Source organism: Coregonus lavaretus (assembly GCF_964263955.1).
Source record: "Coregonus lavaretus genome assembly, chromosome: 28".
Taxonomy (NCBI): Eukaryota; Metazoa; Chordata; class Actinopteri; order Salmoniformes; family Salmonidae; genus Coregonus; species Coregonus lavaretus.
Window position 1 is genome coordinate 33,900,108 of NC_140015.1, and position 17,913 is coordinate 33,918,020.

The 17,913-nt window shown below is 43.2% G+C and overlaps 2 protein-coding genes across 6 annotated transcripts; one reads left to right on the forward strand and one right to left on the reverse strand.

The window, feature by feature from the left end:
• The first annotated feature begins 274 nt into the window (after positions 1–274).
• rnps1 (RNA binding protein S1, serine-rich domain) lies at positions 275–16,736 on the forward strand. 2 transcript variants are annotated; one of them, XM_084146313.1, is made up of 7 exons: positions 275–433; positions 11,279–11,425; positions 11,745–11,912; positions 12,226–12,331; positions 14,880–15,033; positions 15,613–15,754; positions 16,162–16,725. In XM_084146313.1, exons 1-7 carry the CDS (start codon positions 426–428, stop codon positions 16,259–16,261), a joined length of 825 nt encoding a protein of 274 aa, XP_084002439.1. In that variant the 5' UTR covers positions 275–425; the 3' UTR covers positions 16,262–16,725. The 2 variants fall into 2 exon arrangements, with proteins under 2 accessions (XP_084002439.1, XP_084002440.1); XM_084146314.1 differs by lacking the exon at positions 275–433 and adding an exon at positions 10,590–10,678 and having other exon boundaries at positions 16,162–16,736.
• On the reverse strand, positions 2,363–10,557 carry LOC311104462 (uncharacterized protein). Of its 4 annotated transcripts, none has more exons than XM_084146307.1 (4): positions 10,381–10,557; positions 9,028–9,765; positions 7,836–7,964; positions 2,363–4,018 (listed from the first exon to the last, which is right to left on the reverse strand). In XM_084146307.1, exons 2-4 carry the CDS (start codon positions 9,691–9,693, stop codon positions 3,002–3,004), a joined length of 1,812 nt encoding a protein of 603 aa, XP_084002433.1. In that variant the 5' UTR covers positions 9,694–9,765; positions 10,381–10,557; the 3' UTR covers positions 2,363–3,001. The 4 variants fall into 4 exon arrangements, with proteins under 4 accessions (XP_084002433.1, XP_084002430.1, XP_084002432.1 ...); XM_084146304.1 differs by having other exon boundaries at positions 7,836–7,985; positions 9,028–9,794; XM_084146306.1 differs by having other exon boundaries at positions 9,028–9,794; positions 10,381–10,553.
• Positions 16,737–17,913: the final 1,177 nt, after the last annotated feature.

Genomic DNA, 17,913 nt, shown 5'->3' on the forward strand with positions numbered 1-17,913 from the left:
TATAAACGGGTTATCAACGTAATTAGAGCAATACAAATAACTGTTTTGTCATAACCGTGGTATATTGTCTGATATACCACGGCTGTCAGCCAATCGACATTCAGGGCTCGAACCACCCAGTTTATAAAACCTAATTAAAACATCTGTCCTGTCCAGGACTGGAGTCTACACAGACAGGTGCACCATAGCCAATCAAAGCTACAGTAGGCCTATATGCAAATAAGCCAGTTGCCACAAGGGCCAGCCAACATTCACTTTGAACTGGACTGTGTATTTACAGGCAGTAGCACTAGCAACAGCGCGACTTTAGATCATTAGAACCCATTCGCCAAAAGCCACGTGAATGGATTTATGCAAATATGTAAATACCACCACGGGAGTCCTCTTACATTTGGGAACTTCACAATCCTATTGATCAAACAACCATGACAAGGTAGGCTCTTTCTCCCTCAGTTACCTATGCACATCAACAACTAATGCTAGCCACAGCAAGATGAGCTCAAATCTAACAAGGGAACGTTTGATAAATATTATATTATAGTTTGATTATAGCAGCAAAGGGGGCACCAACTCCATATTAATGCCCATGATTTTGGAATGAGATGTTCGACGAGCAGGTGTCCACATACTTTTGGTCATGTAGTATGAAAAATGTATGCACTCACTAAAACTGTAAGTCGCTCTGTATAAGAGCGTCTGCTAAATGACTAAAATGTAAAATGTAATAAACCCTCTCAAACCATTTCAGCTAGTTGGCCGTCAAAATTTGACTGATAAAATATGGGGAATAGTAGCCTGCTCGTCCTTCTGCAGCTTGCTTGCCTGCCAATGCATGCATGTCCCAACCCACGTTTTGACAACTGAATGGGAACTTGCCTGCCTGCCGACCCATTTGATCGATGCCAAATACATTTGTTCAAGTTCAGCATAGCTAGTAGATTCATTTCCAATGGAACGCGTACCAAATGACACCGGCAGCATCTCTAGCTGTGGCCAACGAAAAACGATATGAGGGGTAAATGTCGGTCACTCACCCACTCCTCCAATGACATGACATCCTCCCAGCAGCTAGCTAGCGTTGGCTCTGTGTTTTTAGCTTGCTAAATAAGTAGCTAGTTACATAATTAGATACGCTAGCCCAGGGTTGTCAAATTCCATCAGTGCATATAGAGGGGGAAAAAACGAATTCGCGGACCAGACATAGCCTATTTGTTTTTTTACGTGCAACTGCGACCCAAACGGCCCATTGTTTTATTAGGATAAATATGGCCCTTTATAATGTCCACTTATGTACATAATGTTGTCGCATTTTAACATATTAAAACCAGAGATAAATAATGTTTGTCCAGCCTTTGCTGCTATGCTTGCAGAGATGTGCATAACATGCTGCAACCATAATCAAAAAGTATTTAACTCCAAATAACAACAACTTTATGGGTTGTTGTAACATTTAAACTTAAAACATGTTTTACATTTTTTTGCACTACATGGATCACCTATGCAGTTGAATGCAGCATTGCTCAATGGTGCACTCAAAATACTGTATATTGTAGTTGAGTAGCCAACCTAGGTTACTGCTCAAATGTTGCTGTAATAAGCCTACATGTTTCTATTTTGCATTGTGTTTTGTTGCAGGTTTTGTTTTTTGGTTATTCATTGTCAAGCTTTAAAAACCGAAGCCAGACTGCAACATTTTAGTAGTTTGGTAGGACAATGGCATGTGTCTATACACTTTCCCTTGGCTGCGCATCAGGCTGTAATTGAATAAAGTAAATGACTCAACTCTTGACTCATTTAGACTCGCTTGTGTGTGTCCTATTAGGCCCGCGGGCCTTGTTTGACACATGTACGCTAGCCTATTAGCCACGTTATGACTGACTTGTGATCATTGCCCTTGCTAGTTTGATTGTATTGACATTCCCAGCCTTAGTTGTAGTCGTCCGTTTTTGTTCAAAATATTGAGTCATTGAAACTGAAACGGTGCATCCGGAATGGGTGGCGGCAGCAAACTATATACCAGGCCAGCTGTGATTTACAACCTGATAACAATATTTTTTGGACTACCAAGAAATGTATTGGTGAATTATATTAATTATGCATTGAACTGCATCCATATATTCTGTCAACAATATCTTACTGTAGGTCATGGATTTTTGAGTCAAATAGAACCTATTTTTAAAACGTTTTATTAAGTTGGTTTTGAAGCATACACTGGGAATTTGATCTTTTTGACTGATATTATGATTGTCTGTTTGTTTCATATCTACAAAGTAGTTAAAACGCTGCCAGTTCCACTTTAACACTGACATAAATATTTCAACCAAAATAACTTCCTAACTTATAAACAAGATGAAGACTCATGTTGGATATTATGTAGCAATTTATTCAAGTAGCTTTAGTTCTGTACACAGACAGGACATTCTGCACTTTAAGGCTGATCTAGCAGAAGGAAGCAGAGATGTTGCATTGGTGAAGAGTTTTATGTACTGTAAAGACTGATGGCAACATAATCAAATTGCATTATTGTTCAAATGAAAATAATTGCTTCTGTGTTGCTCTTTGGGATTTGATAATAGAAAGTGTTTCATGTAAAAATGGTAGATAGGCTCGAGGACTAATGTCCCTTTCAGAATGGACAATGAAGTGGCATTATTTTCTATGGAGATTGGGATATCACAGTTAAAAAATTATGACCCATGCTAAAAATATCCCTTTAAAAAACCCAAGACATAACATGTACGGAAACATTTGGCTAAAGGAGAGGTAGTGGATAATCAAATGTACAAATGTGAACCGAGCAGAAGCAACTTTGGATTAAACTATGGAACTGAACCCTACGGGGTTGGTTTCCCAGACACCGATTAAAGCATAGTTCTGGACTAAAAAGAACCTTTTCCAGAATTTCCATTATACATTGAATATGCTTTTAAGTCTAGGACTAGGCTTAATCTGTGTCCAGGAAACTGTCCCTATAAGCTCTGGATATGAGCGAACTAAAGCCTTAGAGTGCCTCCACTTTAATGATGTTGAGCTGGGTTTCCTGTGGGGAGACTGTGATGTCTGAGTCCAGGTCAACAGAGGCCTGGGTGGGGGCCATGCAGTCCTGGAGAGCCCCCTCTGTGCTGGTGCTGGGATAGTCTGTAATGTCTGTTCCTCTATAGGACTGCGTGTGCGACTGCGTGTATGTGGTGGCGTAAGACTGTGTGCATGAGGGCATGTGTGTTTGAGTGTGTGGCTGCTGTGTGTAGGATGACGTGTAAGGCTGTGTGTGTGTCGGGGTGTGAGTGAGCGGGAGGCTATCGGTGGTACTGCTGCTGCACGTCTGGAAGCCGTTGGGGCTGAGTCCGGACAGTTTGAAGGCCTCTATGGTCTCCAGACTGGAGCTGTCCATCCCGTTGTAGCTGGGCTGGGCCTGGCTGCACTGGGCATACCCTCCTTGGCTGAAGGGGAACGTGTCCTGGCTGTAGGAGGCAGAGGCAGAGCCTGAGGCAGGTAAGACCGGGGGTGGGGGAGTTTTGGGATGCTGTCGTTGCTGCTGGAGGCTGGTACAGGGTGCCTCCAGTCTGGAGGCCAGGGTCTGCAGGGTGCTGAGAATCTGCCTCTGGACATGGGTCTGCTGGACCTGCTCCCTCTCCAGCCGGTACTGCTGCTCCACCAGCATGCGCACCGCCAGGCCCAGACTGTGGATCTCAGAGCCCAGGGTTTGGACCTGCTCCTGGAGACCCCCACCTCCACCACCCCCTCCACCGCATCTCCCTCCAGCCTCCTGGTGAGCTGCCTGCTGAGGGCTGGGGTTCCTGTCTCTCCTGAGAAGGCCCTGGTTCATGCCCTGGCTCCCAGGGCTTTGGAGGCGGATGACAGGGCTACTACCCTGGGAGGTGGGTGGTGGTGGGGGGTTGGGGAGCCGGATGCCCACACGGGGAGGAGCAGGGTGCGGGGAGCGGACGGAAACGCCACCGACCCTCTGCTGGAACATCTGTCTGGGATCACTGGCTCCTGGCTGGCCGTCCAAATTCCTCTGCAGAGTATAAGTCAATTGTAACATGGATCAGTTGTAACAGGCTAAATATATCAAATTAAAACCTACTTAGAAAGCTGTTCAATGTGCCAATGATTGGTTAGTCTTTACATGACTATGAAGTTGAATAAATAAATAAAAATGGTATCCATCAATCTTTGGTTTTATTGACAAAACATTGTTTTGAGGCCATTTTTTAAAATATATTTTTGCCGCCTCTATTTTGATTGACCTTAGGAACATTCTCCATGTATCGACACATATATTATTTTTATCAGTAAGAGAAGGCCTTTTGATTAGTCTAGTTGATGACAATAATTATTGTTGTATTTTCTCATAAGACTCCTATGATTGGGGTTAGTTGTTGTAACTCATTGGTACAACTTACCCCTTTACCTAAAATGATGTAGCATTTAGACACATTCACATATTTATATCAAATTTCACTTCTTTACATCAACTTTACATCATCCACGACGGCCCTCAAAGAACTTCACTGGAGTTTTTGCAAACTGGAAACCACATATCCTGAGGCTGCATTTATTGTAGCCGGGGATTTTTACAAAGCAAATTTGAGGACTAGGCTGCCGAAGTTCTATCAAATCAAATCAAATCAAATTTTATTGGTCACATGCGCCGAATACAACAGGTGCAGACATTACAGTGAAATGCTTACTTACAGCCCTTAACCAACAGTGCATTTATTTTAAACAAAAAAAGTAAGAATAAAACAACAACAAAAAAAGTGTTGAGAAAAAAAGAGCAGAAGTAAAATAAAGTGACAGTAGGGAGGCTATATATACAGGGGGGTACATATCAACATATCGACTGTTGTACTCGCGCTGCTAAAATCCTCGACCATTGCTATTCGAACTTCCGGGATGGTTATAAGGCCCTCCCCCGCCCTCCTTTTGGCAAATCTGACCACAACTCCATTTTGCTCCTCCCTTCCTATAGGCAGAAACTCAAACAGGAAGTACCCGTGCTAAGGACTATTCAATGCTGGTCTGACCAATCGGAATCCACACTTCAAGATTGTTTTGATCATGCGGACTGGGATATTTTCCGGGTACCTTGTGAAAATAATTTTGACGAATACACTGAAACGGTGACTGAGTTTATCAGGAAGTGTATAGGTGATGTTGTGCCAACTGTGACTATTAAAACCTACCCTAACCAGAAACCGTGGATAGATGGCAGCATTCGCACAAAACTGAAAGCGCGAACCACCGCATTTAACCATGGCAAGGTGACTGGGAATATGGCAGAATACAAACAGTGTAGCTACTCACTCCGCAAGGCAATTAAACTGGCAAAACATCAGTATAGAGACAAAGTGGAGTCGCAATTCAACGGCTCAGACACGAGACGTATGTGGCAGGGTCTACAGACAATCACGGACTGCAAAAGGAAAACCAGCCACGTCGCTGACACCGACGTCTCGCTTCCAGACAAGCTAAACACCTTCTTCGCCCGCTTTGAGGATAACACAGTGCCACCGACGAGGCCCATGAGCAAGGACTTTGGTCTCTCCTTCACAGTGCCCGACGTGAGTAAGACATTTAAGCATGTTAACCCCCACAAGGCTGCCGGCTCAGACGGCATCCCTAGCCGCGTCCTCAGAGCATGCGCAGACCAGCTGGTTGGTGTGTTTACAGACATATTCAATCTCTCCCTTTCCCAGTCTGCTGTTCCCACATGCTTCAAGATGGCCACCATTGTTCCTGTACCCAAGAAAGCAAAGGTAACTGAACTAAATGACTATCGCCCTGTAGCACTCACCTCTGTCATCATGAAGTGCTTTGAGAGACTAGTCAAGGATCATATCACCTCTGCCTTACCTGTCACCCTAGACCCAAAAGATCCACAGACGATGCAATCGCCATCACACTGCACACTGCCCTATCCCAGGAGGAATACCTATGTAAGAATTAATTGACTATAGCTCAGCATTCAACACCATAGTACCCTCCAAGCTCATCATTAAGCTCGAGCCCCTGGGTCTGAACCCCGCCCTGTGCAACTGGGTCCTGGACTTCCTGACGGGCCGCCCCCAGGTGTTGAAGGTAGGAAACAACATCTCCACTTCGCTGATCCTCAACACTGGGGCCCCACAAGGGTGCGTGCTCAGCCCCCTGTTCACCCATGACTGCGTGGCCAAGCACACCTCCAACTCAATCATCAAGTTTGCAGACGACACAACAGTAGTAGGCTTGATTACCAACAATGACGAGACCGCCTACAGGGAGGAGGTGAGGGCTCTGGGAGTGTGGTGCCAGGAAAATAACCTCTCACTCAACGTCAACAAAACAAAGGAGATGATCGTGGACCCCCCTATCCACATCAACGGGACCGCAGTGGAGAAGGTGGAAAGCTTCAAGTTCCTTGGTGTACACATCACTGACAAACTGAAATGGTCCACCCACACAGATAATGTGGTGAAGAAGGCGCAACAGAGCCTCTTCAACCTCAGGAGGCTGAAGAAATTTGGCTTGGCACCTAAAACCCTCACAAACTTTTACAGATGCACAATTGAGAGCATCCTGTCGGGCTGTATCACCGCCTGGTACGGCAACTGCACCGCCCGCAAACGCAGGGCTCTCCAGAGGGTGGTGCGGTCTGCCGAACGCATTATCGGGGGCAAACTACCTGCCCTCCAAGACACCTACAGCACCCAATGTCACAGGAAGGCCAAAAAGATCATCAACCATCCGAGCCACTGCCTGTTCACCTCGCTTTCATCCAGAAGGAGAGGTCAGTACAGGTGCATCAAAGCTGGGACCGAGAGAATGAAAAACAGCTTCTATCTCAAGGCCATCAGACTGTTAAATAGCCATCACTAGCACATTAGAGGCTGCTGCTGCCTATTGAAATCACTGGCCACTTTAAGAAATGGAACACTAGTCACTTTAATAATGTTTACATATCTTGCACTACTCATCTCATATGTATATACTGCATTCTATTCTATAATATTCTACTGTATCTTAGTCCATGCCGCTCTGTCATTGCTTGTCCATATATGTATATATTCTTAAATTCCATTCCTTACTAGATTTGTGGGTATATGTTGTGAAATTGTTAGATATTATTTGATTTGATTTGCAACTAAGATAATACCTTTGAAAAAAAATTAAAAGGCCCCCAAAAATATTTTTCAACGCTAATTCAGTTTCTGGGCCATATGACATACCTAAAAGATAACTTATTTTTTCGCCAATTTATTTTATTTTCATCCAAATATCAGTTTTAAATCATACCATTGTTGAATTACCCCTAATGTTTTACCATTAAAGACAGGGTTACAACTGTCCCTGCTATTGGGGTTATTGTAACATTAGGACTTTTTCAGACTTTGGGTCTAAGCCAGAATTGTAACTGTAGCCTACTTTTAGTTAGCAGATTATTATTATTATTATTATAAATGTAAGTTGTTCATGTGAAATTTTGAAATCTCTAAAACAAACAGTGTTAAATAAATACGTTTTTAAAACAACTCAAATGTGTTACTGTTGTCCCCGATCTTCCCTACTCATATCCTGTAACAAAACAGTTTAACTGTGGTACCTTTTCCAAGAAATGAACAGAATTCAAACAAAAAGGAACAAACACTCAGAGCATGCCACATGTTGGAGGAACTGCATTGCCTGAGGAAAACCGATCGAAACATAGCATGCTCCGAGTGTTTGTTCAACCTTTTGTTTGATTGCAATATGTACCACAGTTAAACTTTGGTAACGTTGTTCATTTCAATAGACAACTTAAAGAGAAATAATTGTGTATATTACGGTTTGAGTTTCGTTCGCCTTGTACTCACCGCTTGAGTAAGCCTCTGAGCGACTGGGTCATAGGACTGTGGTTGATCTGCTGGCACAGGTCTCTGGACATCAGAACCAGGAGCATTAGACTGTTCTCTTCTCAACAAAGCTGCTACCTGCTGGTAGGACTGATAAGAAGAATCTCTTATCTGGGGGAAAAATGCATCCATTCAAAGCCTAGAAATTACATGATCATCACAGTAATAACACCTCTCATATGATCATTTATTTCATACCAGGATTGTGTTCAGAAAGTGGAAAACATTTTGAAACAGTGTACCGCGTGGGGGTACTATCTGAACATGTCCAACAAGAAATGCAATTTTTTTTACTGAAACATTTAAAAAGGATTGTAAATTATAGCCTGGTTACCAGTCTGTTTCTGGTACAATTCTACTCCTTGCCACTCCTTGTCATGCAAAACAAGAAAAAACTAACTAACACGGAGTACAAGGAGTGGAATGTTAGCAAAACAGGTTCTGGATTTTTATGTAAATTACACTGTTCTGAAAGATTGTACACAAGCATCTAGACTCCACCATACTACAGCCCTTTTATTTATCGTCTTCCCTTACGAGAAATCTTCCCCAGGCTTCAAACAGAATGAGAGAAGCCTGAGAGGTATACTACAAAGCAGGACTAATGACTTAGCCAGCTAACTTTCCTAAATATTTTGAAATAACATAATTTGTTTAGAAAGATAAGCTTGAAATGGGCATGGTCTAATTGACTCAACAACCAAAAACACATATCTACATTTAGATTTCTTAATGAATCAGAAAATCAGTAGTTATTTCTGGTTGTTTATCAAAGTTAGCTGGCTAACTCATTGATCATGCTTTGTAGTATAAGGGCTTCCGAGGCTATCCCCAGGCTAATTGTGCAGAGCGCATAAATGCCTAGGCTCGTTGATGAACTCAATGTGCTGTACTTTTGTCTGAGAGAATGTCGGGGGGCTGGAACAGACGCCTAATTATATTAATTTGTACACTGCAAAATGACAGTAAGCCCAAACCGATACTATATTTGACAATACCATAATAACTTCATACCTCAATTACATTGACACACTATCACATGTCTCTGTTTATTTGTTGGCATATTTGGGAGCAAATTTTATTAAATTAAAATCATTTTTTGCTGAATTACTTTTTGGTCTTAGTGAATCACACGACTATGAGACGTGCCTACCTTTGCTCTATGAGACAAAGCCTTATCCAGAAGCCTTTTGCGTGCTGCCAGTATGGGGTTAGTAGCTGGCGAGGGCGTGGCTCTCTTACGCATGTAGGCCCCTGTCACAGTCACAGCCGCTGCCGTCGCGGGTGGAAGACCCCTCTGTTGAGAGTTCTGAGCCAACGATGTGACACTGACAATCTGGATGTCCTTATCCTCATCTTCCTCCTTCTTGTCCCCTTCCTCCTGTTTCTCTGTCCTGTTGCTCTGTCCTCTACTGGCGCCTTCGCCTCCTGTCCCAGACGGCCCCTGACCCCTGACCTCAGGAGGAGTGGAGCCAGGACCCTGCTTGGCGAACTCAGACGCCGCAACATAGCCTGCGTGGCGTGATGCCTCCCGCAGTAGATTCCTTATCTGCTGGTCGTTCCAGCCCTCCCGCCTTCCACCATCTCCTCTCTCTGCCCCAGCCCCAACCCCAGGTGTGGTCTGCGGGTCTGGGGCTGCAGCACTTCCACCACCCCTCTGGACCTTCTTCCTCTGGAACTCCTTGAGGTACAGGTAGATGGCCTGGGCAGACACCCGGATGTTCTCCAGCTCCAGCACCGCCTTGATCTTGCGGAAGCTCAGGCCCGCCTGCCGCAGCTCCACCACCTTGCGCTTGGCAGCATCATCCAGACGGCCCATGGTTGGTCACTCACTCCAGGCTGCTCCACTCCACAAGAGCCCTTGTCCAATCGGGACTTAGGCTACTTCTATCTGTTGAGAGACAGAGAATTCACTACTGACTGTAGTAAATAGGGCATTTGGAATTAGACTTTCAAACACATAAATATATTACGCTATTGTTGTTAAACTGATCAGAAATCACACAGATGGCACCATTTCTATCACAGAATCTTCTTCACCTGAAACCTCACAGAGATAGCGAACATTAAAAGCTATTTAACTTGTGAAGGACTCCAGGCAAAATTGACTGATTATTTTTGTCAATAGACATAAATTATTAGTTAGATTTAATAAGCTAAATAAACAGAATACGTAAGCCAATAGAACACGGCTGGCAGTGTATCTAGCCTCTGTCACAGACTTCCACCTGAGCTAAGCTTGGAAGCCGTAGCGTGGTCTATTTTTATTACTCGACCGGTACCAGCAGTCTAGCATCAACGTTCGGATGTTTGGACACTGTGTACTGTCCACTGTCTAGCTAGTAAATATTTTAGCTAGATAGCATCAAACCTGTCCCACAATGTGGACACATAGCCTAACGGCCCTAACCTAATGTTGAAGAAAGGAAAGGATTTTATCTACATAGCTAACTAACTACCGTGAGCTGGTTCTAGCTAAGAATCTTTGATCGTGGTGCCAACTCACCTTCTTTACAATACTGCACGTTTCCAGTTCACTTGAAAATGTCTCATTTAGTGTGCAAGCTAAATCGCTAGAGGAAAACAAACATTTTTAACGAGTAACTATAAGCTAACCTTACTGGTAGAACCAAAGGTCGAGAACCAGTGGTCGAGGGTTGATAGCAAGCTAAAGATTTTCATATGAATGTTGACAAAAGAGAAAAAGTGGAAAACGTCATTTAGGCGACTACGTCATTATTACGCGACAGATTTAGCACGGATAAACGAGTGGTTGAGCCGGCTGCATCCGACTCGAACGAAATGTACGTATTCTGGGTTTATATAAGTATTTCTATGCCATTTTATGATCTTCTGAATGTTTACCATTTTGCCATTACAGTAGATGCATTTTAATGCTTGAGCTACATAAACAGAGCAGGTCACAACGTTCCTAACTAGCTATCGTTTCTGGCCTTGCTTGTTCTATGAAAGGAGGAAGGTAATGGCGGTCACATAAATGCAACATATAAACAGTTAGCTAATGTTTGAAGATCAAGAACCGAATAATAATGCTGTTCGCTAGCTATCTTACTAATACTGTGTCTACACTTTCTTGCACACTGCACGAGCTAGTTTATGTCCATACTAGGTAGTTCTCTTAGCTGCTTGGTTATCTAGATGGCCCTACATTCAGATTATTTAACTAACGCTAGCTAAATCACCATTGTATTTAACCAACGTTGGAGAGCTAGCTAGGTAGTTTATTGGTGATGAGTGAATAACAGACTGTTTGTTATACTGCAACTGCCCATGGCGCATGTTTTCATGTAACGTATTAGCAAGTTAGCAGCATTTATCATGTATTTATTGGCTTTTTCATTGCATCTAACTAACTTAATTGACGTCTTTTTTCTCTTACTTAGGGCACCGTCACCCACAAAGCGTAAGGAGGAGGAAAAGTCAAAGGACAGGGGAAAAGAGAAGACTGCCACTAAGGAAGGGGGGGACAAGGAGAGAGGCAGGGAGAAGGGCCACAAACGACGCAGTGCTTCCACTGGGAGCAGCAGCAGGTGAGATGCCCCCCTTGCTCTTTCAGACTCTGTATGGTCTTTATTAACCACCTCACAACAGTGCTTTAGGACACACTAGCTAGGGCTTTTCACACTGCTGAGACAAACCGCGCTAAACTGAGCTGGCCTTGTTACACTGCCACCATAGTTGCTGGAACGCCCTATGTTCCCAAGGGGGCCAAGAGGTTAATTGGACAAGAATTTTGGATGGTACCTCCCTGTTTTGCCCAGTTTCCTTCCATTTCTTTCCTAATGAACACAACTGTTGTCACTGGCCTATTTGTGAATGTGTATCTTACTACCCATGGGCTCGTTCCAGCTCCAGCAGCAGCTCCGGCTCCAGCTCTGGTTCCTCCAGCGGCTCCAGTTCCTCTGGCACCAGCCGCTCTGGGTCCTCCCGGTCCAGCTCCTCCAGCTCATCAAGTTCCTCCGGGTCGCCCGGCCCCGGCCGCCGCCGCCACGACAACCGCCGCCGCTCCCGCTCCGCGTGAGTGCTAGCTGATACATTGTGATTGTGCTCCTAAATAGTGTCTGCTCATCGGGACCTTACCAGGGTTCACATAGTATTTGAAATCGTCCAATTTTTTTTATTTATCTAGGACAATGAAACCAGTGGCACACATTCAAAGTATTTGTTAATGTCAAATACTATTTGAACCCAGGTCTGGTTGAGAATGCCGTTTATCATGATCAAAATGGTTCAGTTGTGGGGGAAACTACAAGTTTGTCGCCCTTTAAAACAGTGTTTTGTCACATGGTAAACTCTCATGGTTTTGTAAGGACTGTCCTTTGTGCTTCAGGTCCAAAACACAGAAGAAGGGAGACGACAAGGAGCGAAGGAGAAGGAGCCCGAGCCCCAAGCCCACCAAAGTTCACTTAGGAAGACTGACCAGAAATGTGACCAAGGTGAGGGGACTACACGACACGGTTCATCCTAGCTGTGTTTCTGGGCTTACTACAGTTGGTGTGCAAGTCTAATTAACCCCAAATTCAACAACTGGAATTTTTCTATGTTAATTGAATTATATTTTACACTTTACTTGAAGGTGGTATAATACACAAGGATATTCATAACCCCCTTATGAGTGTTGCAGTCAATCATTAATAACAACCTTCATAACACCTTTATGAGTATTGCAGTCATTAATAACAACCTTCATAACACCTTTATGAGTGTTGCAGTCAGTCATTAATAACAACTTTCATAACACATTTATCATTCATAAGGAGGTTAAAAATATATTATCAAATAGATCTTTATTTATTGTTCAATGGAAATGTGTGTTTTTACTGCCACAGTACCCAACCCTCTGACACACAATTGACATAACAGGCTGGGAGCAGCACAGTGTTAGCGGTTAGTAACAGTTGTGTTTTCTTTGAAGATATCCGGGAGAAGGCAGTTCTGAAGTTAACATATTACCTGGCCTAAAGCAAATTCTGAAGCACCAATCGTTTGTTGGCCTACAGCATGTTCTCTGACAAAATAAGATAATTACGTGTTTTTAGGGTCTTAGGTACTGTGGCTGTACAAATACATATTCCTGTTGTACAATGGATAAATAAAGATCTCTCTATCTATCTCTCTATGTATCTATCTATCACCAGTCAAAAGTTTGGACACACCTACTAATTTAAGGGTTTTTCTTTATTTTTACTATTTTTTTTATTTTTTATTTTTCTACATTGTAGAATAATAGAAGACATTAAAACTATAAATAACACATATGGAATCATGTAATAACCAAAAAAGTGTTGAAAACAAATCAAAATAGATTTTAGATTCTTCAAAGTAGCCACCCTTTGCGTTGATGAGAGCTTTGCACACTTTTGGCATTCTCCCAACCAGCTTCATGAGGAATGCTTTTCCAACTGTCTTGAAGCAGTTCCCACACTTATTGGCTGCTTTTCCTTCACTCTGCGGTCCAACGTATCCCAAACCATCTCAATTGGGTTGAGGTCGAGTGATTGTGGAGGCCAGGTCATCTGATGCAGGACCATCGCTCTTCTTCTTGGTTAAATAGCCCTTAAACAGCCTGGAGGTGTGTTTTGGGTCGTTGTCCTGTTGAAAAACAAATGATAAGCGCAAACCAGATGGGATGGCATATCGCTGCAGAATGCTGTGGTAGCCATGCTGGTTAAGTGTGCCTTGAATTCTAAATATATCAGTGTCACCAGCAAAGCATAATCACACCACCTCCTCCATGCTTCACGGTGGGAACCACACATGCGGAGATCATCCGGTCACCTACTCTGCGTCTCACAAAGACACGGCGGTTGGAACCAAAAATCTCAAATATGGACTCATCAGACCAAAGGACACATTTCCACCGGTCTAATGTCCATTACTCTTGTTTCTTGGCCCAAGCAAGTCCCTTCTTATTGATGTCCTTTAGTAGTGGTTTCTTTGCAGCAATTCGACCATGAAGGCCTGATTCACAGTCTCCTCTGAACAGTTGATGTTGAGATGTGTCTGTTACTTGAACTCTGTGAACCATTTATTTGGGCTGCAATTTCTGAGGCTGGTAACTCTAATTAACTTATCATCTGCAGCAGAGGTAACTCTGGGTCTTCCATTCCTGTGGCGGTCCTCATGAGAGCCAGTTTCATCATAGCGCTTGATGGTTTTTGCAACTGCACTTGAAGAAACTTTCAAAGTTCTTGAAATGTTCTGGATTGACTAACCTTCATGTCATAAAGTAATGATGGACTGTCATTTCTCTTTGCTTATTTGAGCTGTTCTTGACACAATATGGACTTGGTCTATTACCAAATAGGGCTATCTTCTGTATACCCCCCTACCTTGTCACAACACAACTTATTGGCTCAAATGCATTAAGAAGGAAATAAATTCCACAAATGTACTTTTAACAAGGCACACCTGTTAATTGAAATGCATTCCAGGTGACTACCTCATGAAGCTGTTTGAGAGAATACCAAGAGTGTGCAAAGCTGTCATCAAGGCAAAGGGTGGCTACTTTGAAGAATCTCAAATATAAAATATATTTTGATTTGTTTAACTATTTTTTTGGTTACTACATGATTCCATATGTGTTATTTAATAGTTTTGATGTCTTCACTATTATTCTACAATGTAAAAAAATAAAGACAAACCTTGGAATGAGTAGGTGTGTCCAAACTTTTGACTGGTACTGTGTGTGTATATATATATATATATATATATATATTTTTTGGGGGGGTTATTGAAAATATATTTCACAGCGGTTTAGATGGTACAATGATTCTCTGCACTATAGCCTACATTGCTTGTTCGTCACAGACTGAAATTAGTCGAACATTTTAGAATTTTTGCATCCATGTATAGCAGAGTGATTTCTACATATTGCGCTTTAAAGTAAATATGTACCGGTACTTCTCTTTTAATGAAATGTAAGTGGAGACCAGGCCATCAGAGATCAACATGTTGAAGTCATTTTTGTCTTCTGTTGAACAGGACCACATCCAGGAGATCTTTGCCACCTATGGCAAGATCAAGATGATTGACATGCCAGTGGAGAGGCTCCACCCACACCTGTCCCGGGGCTACGCCTACGTGGAATACGAGACTCCAGAGGAGGCCCAGAAGGCCCTGAAACACATGGATGGCGGTATGAGGGCATGTTCATTAGGCCACACCGTAGTAGGACGTTTTGCAACGGGGAATGAAAACGAGCGATTCTTATTGGACCAGTTCAGATAGTTTCCGTCGTTTTGTGCCTACTGAACACGACCTTGTAGACTGTAACAATAACAGACCTGGTACATACTTTTTGTTGCGTGTGAGCTGCAAGTAATACACTCTCATTGAAACCTGGCTGTTACACTGGTTGCACGTGACTGAAGATTAGCTGTGAGAGGCTTTTTCATTTTCTCCCAGTCGATGTGTGACTCACGAAGGGTAAACGCTTAAAGTGGCTTGTGCTTGTGCTTCCAGTGGAGCAGCTAAAAACCTACAATGATGGGGTTAGTTCGTTACGCCAACGCTACGTCGCCAATGTATCATCTCTGGAAGACAGTTCAGAGCCTTTATGTTGGACTATTGGCTTGGAGTTAAACCCCTTGTCCTGCTTTGTGTCAGTCTGAAATCTCTGAATGTCCTGGAGTTTAGATACGTGGACATTTTAACAGAGATGCTTCTAGTATGACGTTGAGGTTTGTGCGTGTTTCTGTCTTTCCTCTGTTCCCAGGTCAGATTGATGGTCAGGAGATCACCACCTCCGCCATTCTGGCTCCAAGGATACGCCCTCCCCCTCGCAGACAGTCACCCCCACGCAGAATGCCCCCACCTCCCCCCATGTGGCGCCGCACCCCACCTCGCATGAGGAGAAGGTTAGTGTTGGTCTGATAGTCTTAGCCCTGGTCTGATAGTCTTAGCCCCTGTCTGATAGCCCTGGTCTGATAGTCTTAGCCCTGGTCTGATAGTCTTAGCCCTGGTCTGATAGTCTTAGTCCCATGTTATGTTGAGCTGGAAGTCCTGGATTTATTGTACAATACTGGGGCTCAGTAACAAACTGTTCAGTTTATGAATAATTGGTTCAATCACCAATTTCAACAGTAATTTGAATCCTCCAATCTGACCTACTGTCCTGAGAACATTATTGTAGTATTTCATTCTCTACTCCTAGTGCCACTCTAGCTTTTTGTGGTTTAATATGTTGACCTGTTGATGGTTTCTTCACATGACACAATATAAAGGTACTTTACTGACAAACAAGTGATGCTTTGTTTACCTCCAGGTCTCGGTCACCAAGGAGACGGTCCCCCGTGCGCCGACGCTCCAGGTCTCCAGGGCGCAGACGTCATCGTTCCCGCTCCAGCTCCAACTCCTCCCGGTAGAGGAACAACGCTACCCCCCAACCCCCCAGGGTCTTCTGTCTTGTGGCTGAATCAACACCCGAGGGTGAATGTATTTTCCATGATTTTTTGCGTCCTGTCCCCTCGCCTCTTCCTGAAAACGCATTGGAGGACAAAATCGGAATGTTCCTTCTCCTCCAATGTGCTTTGAGGAAGCGAGATGAGAGGAATCAAGGAAATACAATTGAGCTTGTCCCTCAGAAGAATTTGTCTGAAGTGAACCGTCAAATCTTTTTTGTTTGTCTTATTACGTTTTTCCAGTTTTCATTTTAAGGTTCCCACACAGTGGTTCAGATTACTTGTTGAGCGTCATATCCTATATTGTCCATTCAGAGTTCAGGCTTTGTTTTAGTACTAATGATTTGCTTAAGATGTGTAGCCTGTCTTTTTATCACCGTGTACTGATTTTGTACATGCTTTGAAAATAAAAAGGAAGAAACTTCAACCTCAAACTGTTTGTCGATATCAGTGGATTCTTTAAGTCTATATGCCAGCATAAGTTTATTGACTAGCTAGACACACATTTCTATATTTCGCCATATGTAGGAGTGTCAGTTAGTTAATAGGTGAACGGAGGAGCTCCTCTCCTTGATTGACTCCTCCTCCGGAGGAAGCTCAGGTGTATCCTTTCGCGGAAGAGTTTTGAAATCCGTGCACCCCTTTGAAACAGCTGTAGTTTTTTCGGAGGAGAAACGCATGCACACATTTAAAAACCATACGCTACTTGTCCTTTTATGGATAACATTTCTAGCACAACTAGCTGCATTTCTTTTGACCACTTTACACATATTTTGTGATTCCACCTCTGTAAACGTCATTTCTCTGATGACGCTCTAGTGGAGAAGCAGTCTCATTTCATACAAGCGCACTTGTTTCTACATTTCCTCACCTCTGCTCCTCAATTGCCTTTTTCAAAAGGAGGTGAGTAGAGGACGTGAGGAAGGGAGAATATCTCATTGAGATTCTCCCATGATTAGTGTAGTAAGGTTGAAACTTCTCCAGCAGGGGGCACTATCTTATACAACTGGTTTATTTTAGCACACCTGGGCGTTCAGTTGAGAGCAGAACGGTTTGCACCATCCTTCAACAGTGTCTTACTGATATGTTTGCTCTTCTTCAGTGGGTGTGATGGGATGTGACCTGATCCATATGGGTGTGACCATTTGAATCTCAAAATGTATGCAGCACACCATACTAAATCGGCCTCTGGGCTATATAATCACAACATTCTTTAACCGGTCATTTAGAACCTTCCGTTTCTGTTGAAATAAGTTAGTTATTGTGATTGGTGGGGGAAAGCCATTTATTCAACAGATGTGTCTGATTAGTGTAGTTCACTTTGATTTATATGACAAAAGTTGGTATTGTAGTTATTCACCCTGAGGGTATTTATTACAAAGCGGGATAGAGGACTTAGCAGCTAACTTTGGTCAATTCTGAATTCAACTTGGCTCACCTTTTAGCCAGGTACATTTCTATGGCAACGAATCCTTCAGCTCTAACCTGCTCCAGGAGAAGGCTAACTCCACTTTAGCTAGTGTTGTAGTATACCCCTCGGGTCTTCTCCACCTGTACATTGAAGTTCTAGACCATAGATGGGGGTACAATGGCTAATCGTGACTTACTATCTTACT